Genomic DNA, 21246 nt, shown 5'->3' with positions numbered 1-21246 from the left:
TCACAGATTAAATATTCTGGCTTCTTCTAAATCCTATAATAAATATGCCCTCTTCAACTGTAAGATACTCAATAAAATGTCCAATAGCTAATGATCATCCCTGGATTGTGGCTCTCTCCTGTCAGTCCTCATCTGGATGCCAAGCATCATAACAGTTCCGGTCAGGTTGAAGGCAAAGGAAAACATCACACCTTTTGCACTTCCACAGGGTTTTTGTTTTCCTTCCCTGCAACCTGCAGTACACACAGGCTCTGCGACCATCACCAGCCCTATTCCCATTTGTGTTCAGCTCAATCCCACAAACTGGCTTGTGAGCCTTGCCAACTTTCTTCAGAGGAGCCTTTGGGGCCTCAAAACGCAGTGGCGTACCACACAGCTGTGCAGTGAGCTCCTCCATGAAATCCCTGTGGCTCAGGCTTTTCTTCTGCATGTTTTGCATGAGTTCTTTGTGGAGGATGAAGGCATTTGTTGCAGCAATGTCCAGGAAGTGAAGAAAAAGCTTCTTGTACCACTTCACAGTTTTGTGCTGTGCTGTGTAGTACTGGATCAACTGGTCAGACAAGTTGTACTCTACCACGGGTTTGGGGCATGGAACAGACTGTCTTGACCAGGCACTTCCTCAAAGTTTCTCAGTTGGTATGGAAACAAGTGAACATGTGCACTTGTTTATACCGGTGAAATGGGGCGTGTTCTCGCCTCCCCTTGCTACAAAATGAGCGAATGATGACACTGATGTTCCGTGCATATATTATATACTTGAAAACTAGAAGATTCAAAGTTTCTAGTAGTGTTATTTGAATGTTTCTAGAACAAAAACTCACGGAGCTTTAGATGCGTGTTTACTAATGCCGCTTTTCCACTACAAACGCGGCTGAGCCGTGCCGTGCTGAGTCGAGCTGAGCGGGGCTGTTGGAGTTGCATTTCGACTACAACCGCGCTGAACCGTGCTGGCTGGAAGTGGGTGGACACATTGGGTGGAGTTAGCGAAAGTGGGTGGACGTCACGTGATGTCGTTAAGCAGCGCAAACAGTGACATCAGTGATCTTTTAAGCGGTAGTCTCACGACCCGAATAGTAAACAATAAACATGGAGTCGTTAGTGTTGCTGGTCTTGGTTCTGTGGCTTGTTGTCACCGACAACGCGGACAGATACTGGCAAGAGCGTATAGATGAGGCGAGGCGCATAAGGCTTCATAATTCTCGTAATTCGTAATTCTTCTTCCGGGTTTACGGTGTTTACAGATCCCAGCGCACTCGCGGGGCGTGTGTGGGCATGTGAGGACACTCCTCCTCACCAATCAGTGCACAGGGGAGTGTCTGCTCACGCCCCCAGCCTCACTCGGCACGGTTTGGCTCGCTTCAGCCCCACTCCAAAACGGTGCGAGTTTTAGGGGCTAAGCAGGGCTGAAGCGAGCTGAGTCGTGCTGTTTTTTGGTAGTCGAAACGCGAGCCGTGTCGGGCTGAAGCGAGCTGAAGCGAACTGAAAAAGGGTAGTGGAAAAGGGCCATAAAAGTCCCCTGTGGGGGGTCGGCGACCTGAGAGTGTTAAAGCTGACTGGCGGCCATAAAGTGGAAGTTCATCCAGAAATGAAATGCACAGTTTTAGGGAGCCAAGTACTTTAGGATTATTATTATTATTATTATTATAACTATTAATTGAGTTTCTGCCACAAAACTGTCGATCTATGTTTGCTTTAGAGTTCTGTGCAACTTGGAGTGAATTGACCACTAAGGGCACCACAACCTGCTTGGCCCCCACTTATCGCTTCTAGCATTATTTCTTATTCTTTTTCAGCCCTACAAGTAACACAGACCAAACTGTAATCTATAGAGATGTAAAACATGGTCAATAGATCTCACACTCTCCTGCTACTCAGCTGAGCGAGGTGGGCCTGATCAGCCCAACAGTGGCACCTTAGCACAAGGTTTTATGCTTCAGTCCATATTTCATCAACCAGCAAATGCAAACCTTTACATCTGGTGTTTAATAGTAAAATTGAGCTGATTGCACACGGAATAAGCGCAACAGGTGCATCTTTTAACCAACGACTCAAGCTTTAGTTGCAGCTTCCCGTCTAACAAAGTGCACAAACTCGTGATCTTTTCCCTCTGCAGTCGCCTTGAAGATCACACTACGACCAAAGCCAGCGACCCCGCTGACCCCGCTGCTCTCATCGCCGAGGCTCTGAAGCGCAAGTTCGCTCATCGCTACCGCACTGACGGCGAGTGCGAGAGCAACTTCACTCTCCCTGCTCGAGAATCCAAACCCCACACACAGACTCCTGCGGTAAGATCCAGATTCTTTTCAGATCCTCCTGGTTTTTTTTTGAGTGTTTACAGTATAAACAGAATAATCTCGTCTGCTACGTTTACGGTTCTTTCGGTCAAGTGACCGAAAACAAGACAGCAGGAAGAAAAGCTGTTCTATTATAAGAGGAATAAAACACTCCAGGATGTTGTTAAGGTGTTATAACTAGAGGTCTGCGCGGGTCGGATTTTTCAGTCCCGCGCCCGCATTGTGCAGTCCCACTCCCGCCCGCAAATCCCGCATGATGCAGACGTCCGCGTTATTTCTCAGGAAAGTTCTTGTCTTGACACAGCGTGATGGTGCCCCGCCCCCTACTTTGAGTGGATTTGAGCATAAATATCTACAGCTCACGTTTGTTATTGTTTACCTTGTTTCTGAATTCAGCATGTAGTATCTCTAATAATAATAATAATAATTAGCGCTGTCAAACGATTAAAATATTTAAATCGCAGATTTTTATCACATGAGAAACCATTGTAATTCTCTGATCAGCATAAAAAAGTGAATGGGCTTGCTTTGTACCAATGTGTTTTTTTTTTTTTGTTTGTTTGTTTTTTTATTGCAAAGCAGAGCTAGTAAAAGAAGTGAATTGATTTACTGCTTGCATTAGTCTACAACTTTAATCAGAGAGACATGTTACACAGTGACGGTAGGCTTGACTCAATGCCATCCCAGAAATCCTTCCTGTAATATGCAAATTTGGCTGTCCAATCAGAGGCTAAGTAAAACAATTCACTCATGGTTCTTTTGCTAGCTGGGTGTGAACTGCGAGTCATTAGAGTGATCAAAGGATTTCCCATTAGGATGATCAATGGCAAGTTTAAGATGCCATTTCTCACTCCATCTGGCAATCTGACACTCTCTGCAAATTTAGGCATCTTAAAATGTTTTTATTAATGCCAAATAAAATATCCAGCACAAATTATATATGATAGACATAAATTAATAATTTATAAATTTTATTTCAAGCATGTTTTTAGTTAGCGGGACTGCAGCTCATCACCGCTCCCACCCGCACCGCATATGTGCACTCCTGCTCCCGCCCCCGCCCGCGCCCACAATAAGCTTTCAAAATTTGTCCCGCGCCGCACTGCTTTGCGGCGGGTTCCGCGGGACTCCCGCGGGAGTGCAGGGCTCTAGTTATAACGAGTGCATTAAGCTCTAAACCTGTGATTTACTGTCAGAGTAAATGATGTTAAATAATAATTATTGTGTTCTTGTGACTCTGCAGTTCGGACAGCACATGTTGAAATCAACAGGAATAAGAAAACTCATGTGACGGCGAATCTGTGAGCAGACTGTCGTGTGTGTATATACACACAGGAACAGACGCAACGCTCAGTCTGGTTTTCTGCACCAGTACAGTGTTGCACAGTGCAACAAGAACCTGCTCATTTTTACACATTTATGTAAAAGACCAAAAAAAGTGTGTTCACGCCACGTCAGAATTATAGTAATGTAAAAAGAACACGTCTGGATTTTTTTTCCCCCCTTGAGCTTTTCAGACTTGAGAACTAATTTCAAAAGGGACACATTAACTGCTCTGATAGCTTGGAATTAGCCAGACTGTGTTTAAATTTCACTAAATGGTTAAAAAAAAAAACCCACTAAAGTTCTACTGCTGCTTAAAGTGCCATCCCACCATTGGATGTATTCTTTGGCATAAAATACAATATATTTTATGACCACATGACTAGACAGGGCGGCACGGTGGTGTAGTGGTTAGCGCTGTCGCCTCACAGCAAGAAGGTCCTGGGTTCGAGCCCCGTGGCCGGCGAGGGCCTTTCTGTGTGGAGTTTGCATGTTCTCCCCGTGTCCGCCTGGGTTTCCTCCGGGTGCTCTGGTTTCCCCCACAGTCCAAAGACATGCAGGTTAGGTTAACTGGTGGCTCTAAATTGAGCGTAGGTGTGAATGTGAGTGTGAATGGTTGTCTGTGTCTATGTGTCAGCCCTGTGATGACCTGGCGACTTGTCCAGGGTGTACCCCGCCTTTCGCCCGTAGTCAGCTGGGATAGGCTCCAGCTTGCCTGCGACCCTGTAGAACAGGATAAAGCGGCTACAGATAATGTGATGTGTGTGATGTGATGACTAGACAGAGAAATCTTTTAGCTTCGAAATGATATCAAACATAATTTTTTGACAACGACAAGTATATTAATTTTGCGACCAAAGTCACCTACCCTTTTAATTTCCGCGCGGTAGTGAAACGTGACGTCATTGGCAGGTTCCCCTTCTTGTGTACCACGTCACGTGTGATGTGGCACAGATTATCAGCAGTGGCGGATAGAACGCGATTTCCACTTATCGATCGCTGTGCCGATATTCACCATCGACCGTCTCCTTTGGGCATCACTTGCTATTTTCCTTCGCTTCTTTTCCGAAGCTGACAATCACGTTCTATCCGCCATTGCTGATAATCTGTGCCACGTCACACGTGAAGTGGTACACAAGAAGGGGAACCTGCCGATGACATCACGTTTCACTACCGCGCGGAAATTAAAAGGGTAGGTGACTTTGGTCGCAAAATTAATATACTTGTCAAAAAATTATCATTTTGAAGCTAAAAGATTTCTCTGTCTAGTCATGTTGTCATAAAATATATTGTATTTTATGCCAAAAAAATACATCCAATGGTGGAATGGCACTTTAACGCTTAAGTTTGGATGACGTCGCTGTGTTTCTGTCATTTGTCAAAACATTTAAACCTGTGTCTGATTTTCTGACTCTGGCGTGATCAGTGATGAACCAAGAGCGTTGGAAGAATTATTATTATTATTATTATTATTCTAGCGCGATCTTGAACAACTTTCTTCTTCCTTTCTTCAAACTTGATTAAGGGCTAACACAAAGTGTGTGGATTGTGCTGGTAAACGTTCCTGATATATATATATATATATATATATATATATATATATATATAAACACACACACGCACTACTATTAAACCTGCTTCCTCTCAGTTCAGTGTTCTGCAACAAAAACAATCATTTCCATGACATGAGCACTTTCTATAAATTCTTCAACGTTCATGTTAACTTATAAAGTTGGGGAGTTTTTTTATTTATGTTTGGTTTTAGATATTAATACTTTAGTCTTAATAGAAAGTGATTTGAATTATGTAGTAGCTGCTGCTTATAAACACACTACAAATCAGGATGATTCTTTTAATAACTATACCCCCCCAATCGCTGATGTTTATAAATGCTACTCGAGGAGTTCGGAGAGTTGTGTTCACTTTTCAGTAGAGCCCACACACGCACACATTCCAGTGATGTTTAGGTTTATAACTATTATAATAAAAAATAAAGGATTTTTTAAGTCGGTGAAGCTCCAATAATCTGATAACTACAGTAAAGTGATCATATTAAACACTTTTCCAAAACGATTACTGAAATAACTACCGAGTCAAACTGACAGTTCTGTCCGCTTGGTGAACAGAATTATGGGATGTATCCTGTCCCGGATTACCGTTAGCTGGATTTGTCAGACTCGTTGCCAAGACAACACATCCATATACTCAGACCTGCTCAGATTCAACAAACACGGCTAGATAACACATTTTATTAATAAGTCTTTTATAAATACAGAAAATTGTGCCCATGTTTTATAATTAAATATCGCATGATTTGGATAATACGTTAATGTATTTGCTAGAGCAAGTTTAATTTTTTTTTAAACTGTCCTTTTGTCTGAAGAAAATCCATGTGCCTGATTTTAATTTTTTTGTTTTTGCGATATGATCCATCTGTATTTCACTGTTTCTCACAACTACGAAGTAAAAGGTTGAGTATAAGGTACACTCGGAGCTTGACCATACAGCGCTGTTGAATGATGAAGTATTTGTTGTTTAAAAACACTAGATGAACAGTTCCATTGCTGTGATGTCTCATCAACGAAACTGGAATTAAGAGTTATCAATAAAAAAAATCTTTAAATTCTCATTTGTGAACTGTAACTTTTTTCCTCCAATCTGAGTGAGCTTTTATTAAACTGTTATACCACAACCTGCTCATAGAGGGAGACAAAGAGTTACTGTGTAGTGGGTTTGTTTGTTTGCTGTTTGAATTGGAGATTTAATTATTTTCCCAGTTGGAGAATCATTTCTCTGGTATATAATCAGTACAATACTAGAGAATCATTTTCCCAGTTGAAGAATTATTTCACTTCTGGAGAGTCATTGGGGCGGCACGGTGGTGTAGTGGTTAGCGCTGTCGCCTCACAGCAAGAAGGTCCGGGTTCGAGCCCCGTGGCCGGCGAGGGCCTTTCTGTGCGGAGTTTGCATGTTCTCCTTGTGTCCGCGTGGGTTTCCTCCGGGTGCTCCGGTTTCCCCCACAGTCCAAAGACACGCAGGTTAGGTTAACTGGTGACTCTAAATTGAGCGTAGGTGTGAATGTGAGTGTGAATGGTTGTCTGTGTCTATGTGTCAGCCCTGTGATGACCTGGCGACTTGTCCAGGGTGTACCCCGCCTTTCGCCCGTAGTCAGCTGGGATAGGCTCCAGCTTGCCTGCGACCCTGTAGAACAGGATAAAGCGGCTACAGATAATGAGATGAGATGGAGAGTCATTTCTCTGGCATAGAATCAGTACGATACTGGAGAATCATTTCATTACTATAGAATCATTTATCTGGCAGAGAATCATTTCAATACTGGAGAATAATTTTCTCAGTTGGAGAATCATTTCCCTGGCAGAAAATTATAACACTGGAGAATCTTTTCTCTGTTAGAGAATCATTCATTTTCTCTCTCTCTCGCTCTCTCTCACACACACACACACACACACACATTAAAGCCATGTCTGCACCAAAGGCTATTTCATGGCAAGAGCATTTCTAAAAGTATGCTAATTATAATTTATCCTAATAATTTATACATTTCTATAAATCTAAATGAATAAAATGGTTCACTTGTGATGTTTAGAGCAGGACAACAAAGTACCAGAGTGTCAGTGATGCAGCAGCTCACACGGCCGTACCATGGGAAACCACACTCACTTATAAATTAGCCAAGTTGCTCTTCATGAGAACAATTAGACCTTCCAAACAAAACACTCGGAATCAAAATCCAGTGAAAACTCAGCGAGGAGTAGTGATTTTACTCAAAGTTCGTTAATCGACCTAATTAGTGATTTATTAATGAGAAATCTCAAAACCACTGAGTAACTTTTGTGCAGACTGATTAGATCTTCCAAACAAAACAGTTGTGAAAGGGTTAAAAATGGATGTGCATGCTTTTTATAAAATAATATTTTACCTGGTTTGCTGTGGTTTGTTATTGATTTATTTTAATTACTTGTTTTTAGTTTGTTGTGGAGTGCACTGTTTTAAACATTGAAACGAACTGTGATTAACCTTGAGAGTGCCACACCCTGCGGGAGGTGAAAGGAGGACACTGAGTGACAGAAGAAGTGTGGACACGGGAGGAGCTGTTGAAATGGACTTGAACGTTCAATGGGGTTTTAATTCTCTTGCAAACTTTTTTTTTTTTCCAGGCCTGCTTAGCGTTTTATTTTTTAAAGCAGTCTATTGGTCATCTTAATTTAAAAGATTAGATCCTGGATTTTTTTTTTCCAGGCCTGCTTAGCATTTTGGGTTTTTTTTGTTTGTTTGTTTTTAAAGCAGTCTATTGGTCGTCTTAATTTAAAGAATCAATCCTGGATTTTTTTTTTCAGGCCTGCTTAGCATTTTGGGTTTTTTTTGTTTGTTTGTTTTTTAAGCAGTCTATTGGTCGTCTTAATTTAAAGAATCAATCCTGGATTTTTTTTTCCCAGGCCAACTTAGCATTTTGGTTTTTCTTTTTTTTAAAGCAGTCTATTGGTCTTCTTAATTTAAAGAATCAATCCTGGATTTTTTTTCAGGCCTGCTTAGCATTTTGGCTTTTTTGTTTTGTTTTTAAAGCAGTCTATTGGTCGTCTTAATTTAAAGAATCAATCCTGGATTTTTTTTCCCAGGCCAACTTAGCATTTTGGGTTTTCTTTTTTTAAAGCAGTCTATTGGTTGTCTTAATTTAAAGAATCAATCCTGGATTTTTTTTCCCAGGCCAACTTAGCATTTTGGGTTTTTTTTTTTTTTTAAGCAGTCTATTGGTCGTCTTAATTTAAAGAATCAATCCTGGATTTTTTTTCAGGCCTGCTTAGCATTTTGGCTTTTTTGTTTTGTTTTTAAAGCAGTCTATTGGTCGTCTTAATTTAAAGAATCAATCCTGGATTTTTTTTCCCAGGCCAACTTAGCATTTTGGGTTTTCTTTTTTTAAAGCAGTCTATTGGTTGTCTTAATTTAAAGAATCAATCCTGGATTTTTTTTTCAGGCCTGCTTAGCATTTTGGGTTTTTGTTGTTGTTGTTTTGTTTTTAAAGCAGTCTATTGGTCGTCTTAAAGGGATAGTTCGGGATTTTTGACATGAATCTGTATGGCATCCCCATCAATAGTGTCGTGCAAACACACTGACTTACCCCGACAGCATTCTGTGAGTCCAGTTTTGGTCCAGACGAAAGTAGTCCGGCAAGTTTGTTGGGGTCACGAAAGTAAAACGTTTTTCGTCTCAAAACAGTACGTGTTCAAAAGAGTGATATATTTGCATCACAAAACTGTTGTCAAATAAAAAGTCAGACCTCGAAATCGCTTGGCACTATTTTCTCTCCCTTCTTATGACTGCGCGCTGCCGCCAGGTGACAGCGAAACGCAGACCCACTAAGCTGGTGGGAGACCAAGGCTGCACTCTATCCACGGCTTACACACGTGATGGCACGGAGGATGTGTATAGCGGCAGCATCTGTCCCCCCAGAGAGGATCTTTTCAAAAGCAGGACAGATTATAACTGAGAGGAGAAATAGAATCAGAATTAACTAGTTAATTGCAGCAATTAAAGGAATAGGTAGGAAAAGGAAGGCGCAAAGACACCGCGCAGCGCCTGAAAACGGGTTTTCAGGCGCTGCGCACCCGTTTTCAGGCGCTGCGCGGTGTCTTTGTGCCTGCAGCGGTGCTTTGCCTGTGCTGTGGCTGAAAATAGTTCCAGATATAAATTGGTCTAGTAAATCCCTTCGTGTTAATTTGCATTGATATGTGTACTCGATGTGAATGTACAAGTCATGAGAAATAATTATAAAAAATCTTCCGAAAGAGCCGGCTCCTTATAGTAAGAAGAGCCAAAAGAGCCGAAATTCCCATCACTAGTAAACAATGAATGAAGCAGCCGTGGCTGTCACCTGGCGGCAGCGCGCAGTCATAAGAAGGGAGAGAAAATAGTGCCAAGCGATTTCGAGGTCTGACTTTTTATTTGGCAACGGTTTTGTGATGCAAATATATCACTCTTTTGAACACATACTGTTTTGAGACGAAAAACGTTTTACTTTCGTGACCCCAACAAACTTGCCGGACTACTTTCATCTGGACCAAAACTGGACAAGAACTGGACTCACAGGATGCTGTCAGGGGTAAGTCAGTGTGTTTGCACGACACTATTGATGGGGATGCCATACAGATTCATGTCAAAAATCCCGAACTATCCCTTTAATTTAAAGAATCAATCCTGGATTTTTTTTTTTTCAGGCCTGCTTAGCATTTTGGGGTTTTTTTTGTTTTGTTTTGTTATCAGTCTATTGGTCATCTTAATTTAAAGAATCAATCCTGGATTTTTTTTTTTTCCCAGGCCAACTTAGCATTTTGGGTTTTTTTTTTTTTAAAGCAGTCTATTGGTCGTCTTAATTTAAAGAAATCAAACCTGGATTTTTATTTCCAGGCCTGCTTAGCATTTTATTTCATTTTAAAAGCAGTCTATTGGTCGTCTTAATTTAAAGAATCAATCCTGGATTTATTTTTTTTTTTTCAGGCCTGCTTAGCATTTTGTTTTTTTGTTTTTTAAAGTAGTCTACTGGTAGTCTTAATTTAAAGAATCAATCCTGGATTTTTATTTTTTCAGGCCTGCTTAACATTTTTTTTTAAAGCAGTCTATTGGTCGTCTTAATTTAAAGAATCAATCCTGGATTTTTTTTTTTTTCCCCCCAGGCCAACTTAGCATTTTCGGGGTTTTTAAAGCCGTCTATTGGTCGTCTTAATTTAAAGATTCGATCCTGGATTTTTTTTTTTTTTTTTTTCAGGCCTGCTTAGCATTTTGGGGGGTTTTTTTTGTTTTTAAAGTAGTCTATTGGTCGTCTTAATTTAAAGAATCAATCCTGGATTTTTATTTTTTCAGGCCTACTTAGCATTTTGGGGTTTTAAAGCAGTCTATTGGTCGTCTTAATTTAAAGAATCAATCCTGGATTTTTTTTCTAGGCCTGTTTAGCATTTTATTTCATTTTTAAAGCAGTTTTTTTGGTTGTCTTAATTTAAGGATTCAATCCTGGATTTTTTTTTGGTAATAAACTTAACTTTTAAATTGGGTTTTGCTCCGCTGTTGGTTTTTTAACTCTTTTCCCCTGATTGTTTTAAGAACCTGTAAGCCTTTCCAGAGTCCGAGGCTCTGCCAATTCCTAGGTGGTGTGGTCAGTTTTTACATGTCTAAACTTGATTTTAAGTACAGCCCATGTCTTAGTTGCTGGACGACGGGTCCATACAATCAATCAAAATCCACTGAAAACCGAGGGAGTAGTAGTGATTTTTGTGGACAGACAGACAGACGCTGTGTGATGGTAATCACTCACCAGCCTATAATAATGAAAATATGCTTAATTGTTAGATAATCATTTCTACTGTTGTAGATTACAGTACTGCAAAATAATTCCACTGTTGAAGAATTATTGTACTATTGGAGAATTTACACTGAGTTAGTCCACTACAGGAGAACCACTTTCACAGGTGGAGAATCAGTTACACTACTAAAGAAAGCAAGCAACACTGTTGGAGAATCTTTTACACGGTTCATGAATCATTATACTGTTGAATCATTTCTTCTAGTCAAGCATCATTACAGTATGACAGAAAAATTGTCACTATTGGAGAAAATAGGTTCCTATGCATAAATTAAAAAAAAAAAAAACCCTGATTCAAATATTCTGTGCACTCACCAGCCACTTTAACAGGAGCATGTTGGTTCTAAGATTCCTGTTCCTGGCTGCAGGAGCGGAACCCAACATGGCCTTCTGTTCTGCTCTTGCATGCTGAGATGCTTTTCTGCTCACCACAGTTGTAAAGAGTGATTATATGAGTTACTATATCCTTCCTGGCAAAAAAAAAAAAAAAGAGAAACAAATCTGGCTATTTCCCTCTGAGCTCTCTTATCAGCTAGGCGTTTGTTTCCACCCACAGAACCGTCAATGCTCACTCAATGTTTTTTGTTTTTCACACCATTCTCTGTAAACTCTAGAGACTGTTGTGTGTGAAAACCCCAGGAAGGAGATCAGCAGTTTCTGAAATACTCAAACCAACACCCATGCCGCAGTGAAGTCACACTTTGAGATCACAATTTTTCCCGTTCTGATGTTTGCGAACATTACAGCTCTTGAGTTGTATCTGCATGATTTGATGGACCGGCTGATTTAGAGAACTGTATCAAACAGCAGGGGGATGAATGGGTGGGGTGTTCCTAATAAAAAGTGTGTATATACTGTATGTAGTGAAGTCCAGGAAAATGTTGGGTTTCATATTGGGCTTGTATTGAACATGTATTCATATTCAGTCGAATTGTTACACGTAACTCATACAAAGCTGCAGGAATATAAGTGATGTGTGTAGTGTTACTTTACCAGTATTGCAGTATTTAACATGTAGCTCACTCGGTAAGTCCAATCTTTCAAGTCCAATCCTTATTAATGACCTAAATCTTGGAACACAGGTCATCTAATCATAAATAAAAAAAAAAATGTGAAAATACAGATTAAGGAGGAAACGTGATATCCAACTTCATATAAACAGTTGTAATTCCTGATGCTGGATGCTCTGGGAAGGTCATTTTTAAATGGTTTAGTGTTTCATTATGCACTAGTATTTTCCTCAAAGCAGGGCGGCACGGTGGTGTAGCGGTTAGCGCGGTCGCCTCACAGCAAGAAGGTCCTGGGTTCGAGCCCCGGGGCCGGCGAGGGCCTTTCTGTGTGGAGTTTGCATGTTCTCCCCGTGTCCGCGTGGGTTTCCTCCGGGTGCTCCGGTTTCCCCCACAGTCCAAAGACATGCAGGTTAGGTTAACTGGTGACTCTAAATTGAGCGTAGGTGCGAATGTGAGTGTGAATGGTTGTCTGTGTCTATGTGTCAGCCCTGTGATGACCTGGCGACTTGTCCAGGGTGTACCCCGCCTTTCGCCCGTAGTCAGCTGGGATAGGCTCCAGCTTGCCTGCGACCCTGTAGAAGGATAAAGCGGCTAGAGATGATGAGATGAGATTTTCCTCAAAGCAACTAGTGGCAGGGCAGGTTGCCTTCTCAACTACCTTCATCCGCCTGCAGGGGGCGATATACAACTACAGAAAGGAAAAGAAAACCCAACAGACCTGAATCTTGTCATTCAGTACCATGAAACATCATGTCAACAATTTTTATTCATCAAAAATGCAACTGCAACAAGCATGTATCAAAAAGTCTGTACGACAAAGCCTTTACAAAATGGCTTGACACTTAAGTCTTCTCCCCAAAATGGCTGTTACAACAAATTGTAAACAGTTTTTTCATCAACAGTCTTACAGCACTTACAACAAAAATACAAATCAGCTAAAATAAGGGGAAAAGCACCTGCTCTCTTTCAAACTGGAAAGAGACGCGCAAAAAAAAGAAAGGGGGGAAACTGCACCATCTGTACAGAAAAAAAAGAATATACACAAAACCAAAAAATGGAATGTTCAATGTTAAAAAAAAAAAAACCAACAACGAATTATTAAATCAATTTATCTGCCATATATTAATATTTAAAAAAAAAAAAATCTTCCATGACAGAAGGCAAAGGGCTGGATGAGAATCAAATGGACGTGATGATGCGCTTTAATGAAAATACAAGCTGGTTTGGTCACTTAGCTTTGTGCATAGTTTTAAGGCATCATTTTGAAGCAGTCTTCCGGATGGAGAGCTCGACTGTGGCTGAGACACATTCGGAAAAGGAGTCTAGACCTACGTCTGTCGTCTGCAGTTACCAGACGGCGGGGGAGGGGACAGCTACCTATAAAAGGCACCTTTCGCTTCCTCTTTTCTTCCAGCGGAGTGATGAGCAGGTTTGCGAGACCCTGAGCGAGATCCGTGGAGATTCCAGTCAGCTACATGTCCTGTGTGGCACGAGGCTCGATCCAGGGCTCAGGAGGACAAGTAGGTGGAGTGACTAGGGGGAAAGGGAGGAGGGTCAGAGGATGGAATGATTTGGGGGGGGTGAAGGGAGGATGACAGGGTGGAGAGTTGGAGGGGCAGCAAAGGGAATGGGGGTAGTGGGTGGAGTGATGGAGGGGAAAAGGTGGAGTAGCTGAGGGAAAATGAGAGGGTCGGGGGCGGAGAGATTGATGGGGAAGGGCGGGGCAACGAACAGAGTGACAGAGGGGAAAGGGAGGGTCAAAGGGAAGAGTAATGAAAGGGAAAAAGTGTGAGGATGAGTAAATTAAATGGAAGTAGAGAAAGGGAGGACTGGGGGATAAGATCAGGAGGGAAAGGAGGAAAGCCGGTCCCTGGTCCTTTCACAGCAGAAGCAGCTGCGTGTCCGAATCATGTGGCACCAGAATCTGGAGTGCAGGGAGAAAATTTCACAACGGAGCACAAAATGGCGCTTGTATGGCATCTGGCGTTTCAGACTGACTCAAGTGCAGTCCCTCGGTTGGTTTTTTCTTTTGTTTTGTTCAGTACATCAGCAGTAACACAACAGTTTAAAACATGTAAAAGTGGTTCTTCACATCTGTGCTTAAAGCCAAAAAAAAAAAAAAAATCAGAACCAACATGATTCATTTATAACAATGACAAAAAAAAAAAAAAAGACAATCTGTAAACAGTCTTCACAGAGGCAGCAAATGACTGGGCGCTTCACATTTGTCTTTTTTTCTCTTTCAGTTTTGTACACAAGAAGGAAGATTCGTTTGCAAAATGCACCAACACACGCACACTCAGTCACACTCACTCTCTCACACACACACACCATCTCTTGGCGCAGTCGTTTAAAAACTTGTCACGTGAATACTCTTGGTGTTTGAGCAATTCAGTAAGGGGTAGGGGGGTTGGGGGGGAGAAATGGCACTTTTTAACCCAGCAGAAGGGATCCATCGGGTTCAGCGTTCCCCAGTCCCCAGCCGAGTTCGATTAGCGATGCTCCCCCAGATGAAAACAGAACAAAAACTTTTAAATAAATAAAACGACATTAAAAAAAAAAAAATGCGTAAGAGTAAGAACAAAAATCGCAGCAGTAGCTGAATGAGGTATCCATGTATTGCTCTATGTCAAAGGGGAAAATAAAAGGGTGTTAAAATTAAATAAATTAAATAAAAATCAGTGGTTGGTTTGAGATGGGAGGTGAGCAAATCATAAGTGATTGAAGCTTGAGGGCGGGGCGGGGCGGGGCAGTGTCAGGACTCGACGCTTCCCTGAGGTAAGGCTCTGGAGCCACTGTCCTGCTCGAACTCGGCCTCCTCGGGCTGCAGGGCCTTCCAGCTGGCTTTGTTCAGGCACAGGTGACCCAGCATGGTCTGGGAGAGCCGCGTGTCCGAGAAGCGCGCCCACTCGGCAAACAGCGGCTCCACAACGTACGTCATGAAACCTGCAGGGTTACAAAGAGAAAGACATCAACAGCGTCAAAATGCACCATGTCGATTCACTCGTTAATAATTCCAATGTCGTTATAATCATCACACACTCTTTTACGCACATTTTTAAGTCTATAACTGAGCAAGGCAGAATTCACAACCCACATGATCAACGTTATTGCATTCAGGGGTCCAAGCACTAAAGTCAGCTCAGACCCTAATGTCTTCCACAGGTGGAAAATACTGAAATCACTTATTTCATTACACGACAGTTTCATCACTTCTCTTTTTGTAACGCAGACCTTCACTTTGAGTATTGTCGTCTTTCACTGGCTTGGAGGAATTTTAGCCCGTTCCTCCGTACAGAACAGCTTCAGCTCTGGGGTGTTGGTGGGTTTCCTCACATGAACTGCTCACCACATTTCCATTGGATTAAGGTCAGGACTTTGACTTGGCCATTCCAAAACATTAACTTTATTCTTCTTTAACCATTCTTTAGTAGAACAGCTTGTGTGCTTAGGGTCGTTGTCTTGCTGCATGACCCACCTTCTCTTGAGATTCAGTTCATGGACAGATGTCCTGACATTTTCCTTTAGAATTCACTGGTATAATTCAGAATTCATTGTTCCATCAATGATGGCAAGCCGTCCTGGCCCAGATGCAGCAAAACAGGCCCAAACCATGATACTACCACCACCATGTTTCACAGATGGGATAAGGTTCTTATGCTGGAATGCAGCGTTTTCCTTTCTCCAAACATAACGCTTCTCGTTTGTAGGGATGGACTGCCATGCCGTAGCCATAATAAATTCCATTTCACTGTACAGCATTGAACACACCAATCCCTGTACTCGATGCCATGTTCTATCTCCGCCCATTCTTTTGACTCCATGTAATGGCATTGGATACAGAGATGATACCGGATACCAAATACAGTGACGTCGTGACTGTGCTTTAAACATTTGGTTGTTATATGAATGTTATAGATCTAGAGTAAACGTATTACATTAGAGCTACAATACTCAATAAACTATAGCAACGTCACCACCAAGTTATTCCATTGATTTTAATAGCTTAGCTATAAACTAATTAGACACTTCAAATAATGAATTTATAAGACTGATCCCTTTTTACATGAGACTGATTTGATTAGCCTATTGCACCTACACATTTAAATCAAAAAGTTCTATTTTGGTCTCATCTGTTCACAAAACATTTTTCCAATAGCCTTCTGGCTTGTCCACGTGATCTTTAGCAAACTGCAGATGAGCAGCAATGTTCTTTTTGCAGAGCAGTGGTTTTCTCCTTGCAATCCTGCCATGCACACCATTGTTGTTCAGTGTTCTCCTGATGGTGGACTCATGAACATTAGCCAATGTGAGAGAGGCCTTCAGTTGCTTAGAAGTTACCCTGGGGTCCTTTGTGACCTCACTGACGATTACACGCCTTGCTCTTGGAGTGATCTTTGTTGGTGGACCACTCCTGGGGAGGGTAACAATGGTCTTGAATTTCCTCCATTTGTACACAATCTGTCTGACTGTGGATTGGTGGAGTCCAAACTCCTTAGAGACGGTTTGTAACCTTTTCCAGCCTGATGAGCATCAACAACACTTTTTCTGAGGTCCTCAGAAATCTCCTTTGTTCGTGCCATGATACACTTCCACAAACATGTGTTGTGAAGATCAGACTTTGATAGATCCCTGTTCTTTAAATAAAACAGGGTGCCCATTCACACCTGATTGTCATCCCATTGATTGAAAACACCTGACTCTAATTTCACCTTCAAATTAACTCCTAATCCTAGAGGTTCACATACTTTTGCCACTCACAGATATGTAATATTGGATCATTTTCCTCAATAAAGAAATGAGTTATTTAACTGGGTTCTCTTTATCTACTTTTAGGACTTGTGTGGGGCAGCACGGTGGTGTAGTGGTTAGCGCTGTCGCCTCACAGCAAGAAGGTCCTGGGTTCGAGCCCTGGGGCTGGCGAGGGCCTTTCTGTGTGGAGTTTGCATGTTCTCCCCGTGTCCGCGTGGGTTTCCTCCGGGTGCTCCGGTTTCCCCCACAGTCCAAAGACATGCAGGTTAGGTTAACTGGTGACTCTAAATTGAGCGTAGGTGTGAATGTGAGTGTGAATGGTTGTCTGTGTCTATGTGTCAGCCCTGTGATGACCTGGCGACTTGTCCAGGGTGTACCCCGCCTTTCGCCCGTAGTCAGCTGGGATAGGCTCCAGCTTGCCTGCGACCCTGTAGAACAGGATAAAGCGGCTACAGATAATGAGATGAGATGAGACTTGTGTGAAAATCTGATGTTGTTTTAGGTCATATTTATGCAGAAATATTGAAAATTCTAAAGGGTTCACAAACTTTCAAGCACCACTGTATACATCACCTTTGGGATTTTTTTTTGCACAATTGGCTTGCATTTTTGTTCACCAACTTTTTGGAAATTTGTGTCAAAATTGCCAATGTTGCCAAAATACTTATGAGAATGACATCACACCACACCTGACTTGACTGCGTTCCAGTACAAGTTGGAAAACCAAGATGGACGCCATTATTGGTTATTGTTAGCAATACCAGTGGATAACGGCGCACTACGCAGCACGTTACTTCACACATACGGACACCGTAGCAACAGACGTTGGTCAGTACTGTGTGTACAACTGATTTAATGAGACACATAAGACAGAAGTGCTAATAAACAGGATATTAATACAGATTTTTACTGCTCATGCACTGAGCAGCCATCTTGGATTTTTTTTTTTGGTTGGGGTTGGTGAGGTTGTTCTGACTTTCGAAGTTGGAAATCTGACTTCAGGGAGCGTTCCGGTTGAAATTTCTGACTTCCCAGTTCAAATCAAACGCACTAATGCTTAGGTGTGAGATCGATACCAAGATGCAAGGTGCAGCTGATGAAATGGTTAACAAATGCATATTAACTTGCTCAGTACCAAACGATAAAAACAATGTGGAGCGTTAGAGCTCAACATTAACATTTCCGAATAAAATAATATTCCCTAAGTGGCAGTCTCGTTGTTTAGGAACATTTTCTCTCCAATGTACTTACAGGCCTATACCTGGCATTGACATTTCCTAAAAATGTTATCCATCATACCAAGAGGCACGCACAGGTAACAAGATCAGCTTGTCTTTCTTCATGATAAAAGTTCTCGACTTTCTGTTTGGCTTCAATTCCTGGGATACATCCATTTTATAAAAAAAAAAAAAAGCGTTTGTTAGATAAGCTCGCTGACCTTCATCAGGGTGAAAAAGCGTCCCTGGTGTCTGAGCTCAAGGTGCTGTTTATTAAGCTAATTGTAATTTATTTTAATCAGAGAGATGAATCGAGTGCCATTTCCTGATAAACACAACGACACACACACACCATCTTCTCGTCTGGCTCTCAAATATCGTCTCAGACGTCTGCGGAAAACTTCGATTGGCGTAAAAGACCTTGCAACATATCGAACCCGTGTGGCCGTGAACATTCTTACCGATCTGAACATCAGCTATAGAGTTCGTGTCGCTGTCACACAGTGGGCTCACTTCAAGTTTGTGCTTTTTCTCGATGTCTCCTGAAGAAAGGGGAAAGAAAGGCGTCACATGATCAGAGTCAGGAAAACATTTAACGGCCATGTTGGAGTGAACGTGCAGGGACGTACCTTGGTGGAAGAATTCTTCAGTCACTTTTTCACTCCACTGCTTACTGAGTTCCCAAGGCCTACATGGGTTACAGATGTCTGCACACTTCAGGGCCATCTACACACACACACACACACACACACACACACACACACACACACACACACACACACACACAATCTGCCCCTTTACTCTGCAATCCAATTCTCATAAATGTAAATCTGTCCACCTTGGTTTTGTTTTTTGCACTTTTTTGTTGTTTTTGGCGGTTCTGTTTCTGCTCACCTGCAGGACGAAGTGGCGGTGTGAGGCGTTTCCCAGACACAGCTCCTCCTGGTCCAGGTGCATCCTGAACCTGGACAGGTATTCATTCTGCCTGCTGATATCAGTGGCCAGAATCAGAGAGCCCAACTGCCTCTCCATGTTCACACTGAGCGCAGAGAGAGAGAGAGATATCGATCACCACGTCAGCCATGGACATGCATTATGCTGCTTACGAAGCAGCACAGCATAACAACGTATGTAGGGGACACGCTGACCTGTCCTCTGCGGGAAGATGGGAGAAGAGCTCGGTCTCTCGTAACAAACCCACTGCGGACCTCCAGTGATGGTTCTCCAGAACTGAGGTATTCTACACGACCGCCAAGTCAAAGAGAAAGTGCACAGGATTAAATAAGTGCTTCATGAAGCGGCAGTGCTGGTTCATCGGTTTAAGTTTATAACGGAAGTCTAAGGGCAGTCGTAAGATAAGATAAGAGAGTATTCCTTTAAAGCTGCTCAGGTGTTGCTCTCACCCTGTACAAAGAGGCTAAGTAATGGTTGGTCTTGATGAGGAAAGGCTGATTGACCCCTGGGTGGTCCAGGTCATGAGTGGCTGCTGCCAGCAGGCCCAAGAGGATATCACAGGAAGTGAGGGACTTGGCAAGCTGCAGAGAGTACACACACTATAAAACCATGCAGACATCATTTATGAAGTCATAAAGGTCTGAGTTCCTCCAGTTCTCCTGCAGTCATGTACCTTGGGCTCCTTCAGGTAACAGTGCATGGCCTGGGTCACGTCAGCAGCATGGACCGAGTTATGGTACGGGTTGTGATTGTGGTAATCCTCCTGAACCAGAACTGAGAGGAGCAGAAATATGCACAGGGACATGAATTCAGTGCAATCAGGCTCCGTTCTGAAACAAGACGTGACCTCGTTGATACATTTCAACATGGACACAAACCCTATGTCCGAAATTGCTCCCTACTCACTATACAGGGCACTAGAATAGCGAGGACGCCATTTTATAGTGCTGTCCGAAACCTTCGTGAGGATTATTACACCCTATATAGTGCACTCAAAGTATCCCGCAATGCATCACGAAAAGTCGTGTACAACCAATGGTCACAAACCAAAGCAATATATCCCATCATGCATTGCGGTCGCGCTGAAAGAAATCAAATTAAAAAGTCTAAAATTTGATTTAATAAAAGGCAGCGGCAAAGAAGAAAGTACTCAGCCTTGATTTTAAAAACAAGAGCTGAAAGATGCAGGTACTTTGTATTGATTAATGTGGGAAATGCGCTCAGTATAATATGGATTTATCACAAAAACACATGCATGTATTTATTTTGAAAACCCACCAACTGACTGATCTGGCACGTTTTAATTGTGCGACAGTAATGACGTAAATACCAGCGCGACAGACTAGTGTCCGAAGGCGTTTTTTCATTTTACCAATGAGCTCACTATATAGTCCTCTATAGAGTAATTCCCTATATAGGGAGTAGTGAATGAGTGAGTGATTTCGGACACAGGGTAAGATGCGTGTGAAAACATCTTCCTGTATGTTGTGAAATTTTAACAGCGCCACCTGGAGTACTGGAGCACCTCTACGGCACTGTCCAAGGATTGTACGAACTTGTACGCTTGTGAAAATCAGCGTCTCTACGTTACGCATGTTGAGGTTTTGTCTGTCCTAAAGGGCAGAAAACTGAAGCCCTAATAATAATAAGTTTTTTAAACGTCATTTAGTAGAACATATAACATTCAAAACAATTCATTGGATAGCATACAAAAATGCAACAAAAATTTTAAAATACTACATTCCTCTTTATGTATCTTTAAAAAGTTCCTGTAAGGATGTGAATTTTTATTTCAGCCCTCAAATCATCTTTCCACTCATCAGTTACCTCCCCCCCCAATTTGTCTCAATAAAATGGATTTAATATTAAAATTCTCATGTTAGGCTGTAAAACTAACAGACACCCTTTTGTCCTTCACCCTTAACTGATATGATTTAACAATCAGGAAGTAAAACGTCTACCGTATCATATTTTATCCAAAACTAAATCTGATCCAGGGCTAAAGTACAGCATGGGGAACTACAACTCCAACGCATTTCCTTATACATCCATTTACTCACCTAAAAAGCGTCGTACTTTAACCATATCTAACTGGAAGAGCTCAATTAAGCCGTAATGATTTAGCAGGTATAAGGTCAAGTAGATGAGGCTGTTTCCTGAAAATCCAGAGAGAAACAAAAACATGACGGTTAACGTGGTGTATAGAAGGCAGTGTTATGAGCATCAGGAGCATGCAGCACTAATATCTAACAGTTATTCCACGAAATTGAGTCGTACATGAGCTGATAGCCAACGAGGTGCGTAGCACTGAGTTGTCTATAAGC

General features: G+C 42.0%; 2 protein-coding genes across 10 annotated transcripts in view; one reads left to right on the top strand and one right to left on the bottom strand.

Annotated features, from left to right (window-relative positions):
- The window catches only part of mtfr1 (mitochondrial fission regulator 1), a 31819-nt gene extending 27062 nt beyond the window's left edge, over positions 1-4757 (top strand). For all 6 annotated transcript variants that reach the window (XM_060899776.1, XM_060899779.1, XM_060899780.1 and 3 more), the window contains exons 7-8: positions 2114-2285; positions 3538-4757. In XM_060899776.1, the coding sequence (XP_060755759.1) occupies positions 2114-2285; positions 3538-3585 (220 nt within the window). In that variant the 3' untranslated portion in view covers positions 3586-4757. The remainder of the gene's footprint in view (positions 1-2113; positions 2286-3537) is intronic.
- A 7990-nt stretch (positions 4758-12747) lies between these two features.
- pde7a (phosphodiesterase 7A) overlaps positions 12748-21246 on the bottom strand; it is an 80948-nt gene continuing 72449 nt past the window's right edge. For all 4 annotated transcript variants that reach the window (XM_060899772.1, XM_060899773.1, XM_060899774.1 and 1 more), the window contains 8 exons: positions 20983-21078; positions 19596-19696; positions 19372-19503; positions 19117-19208; positions 18863-19007; positions 18598-18694; positions 18430-18510; positions 12748-14945 (listed from right to left, as the gene is read on the bottom strand). In XM_060899772.1, the coding sequence (XP_060755755.1) occupies positions 14755-14945; positions 18430-18510; positions 18598-18694; positions 18863-19007; positions 19117-19208; positions 19372-19503; positions 19596-19696; positions 20983-21078 (935 nt within the window). In that variant the 3' untranslated portion in view covers positions 12748-14754. The remainder of the gene's footprint in view (positions 14946-18429; positions 18511-18597; positions 18695-18862; positions 19008-19116; positions 19209-19371; positions 19504-19595; positions 19697-20982; positions 21079-21246) is intronic.

This window comes from Neoarius graeffei, chromosome 19, assembly GCF_027579695.1.
Source record: "Neoarius graeffei isolate fNeoGra1 chromosome 19, fNeoGra1.pri, whole genome shotgun sequence".
Taxonomy (NCBI): Eukaryota; Metazoa; Chordata; class Actinopteri; order Siluriformes; family Ariidae; genus Neoarius; species Neoarius graeffei.
The sequence above is the reverse complement of the archived record's forward strand: the minus strand, read 5'-3'. Positions and strand labels throughout refer to the sequence as shown.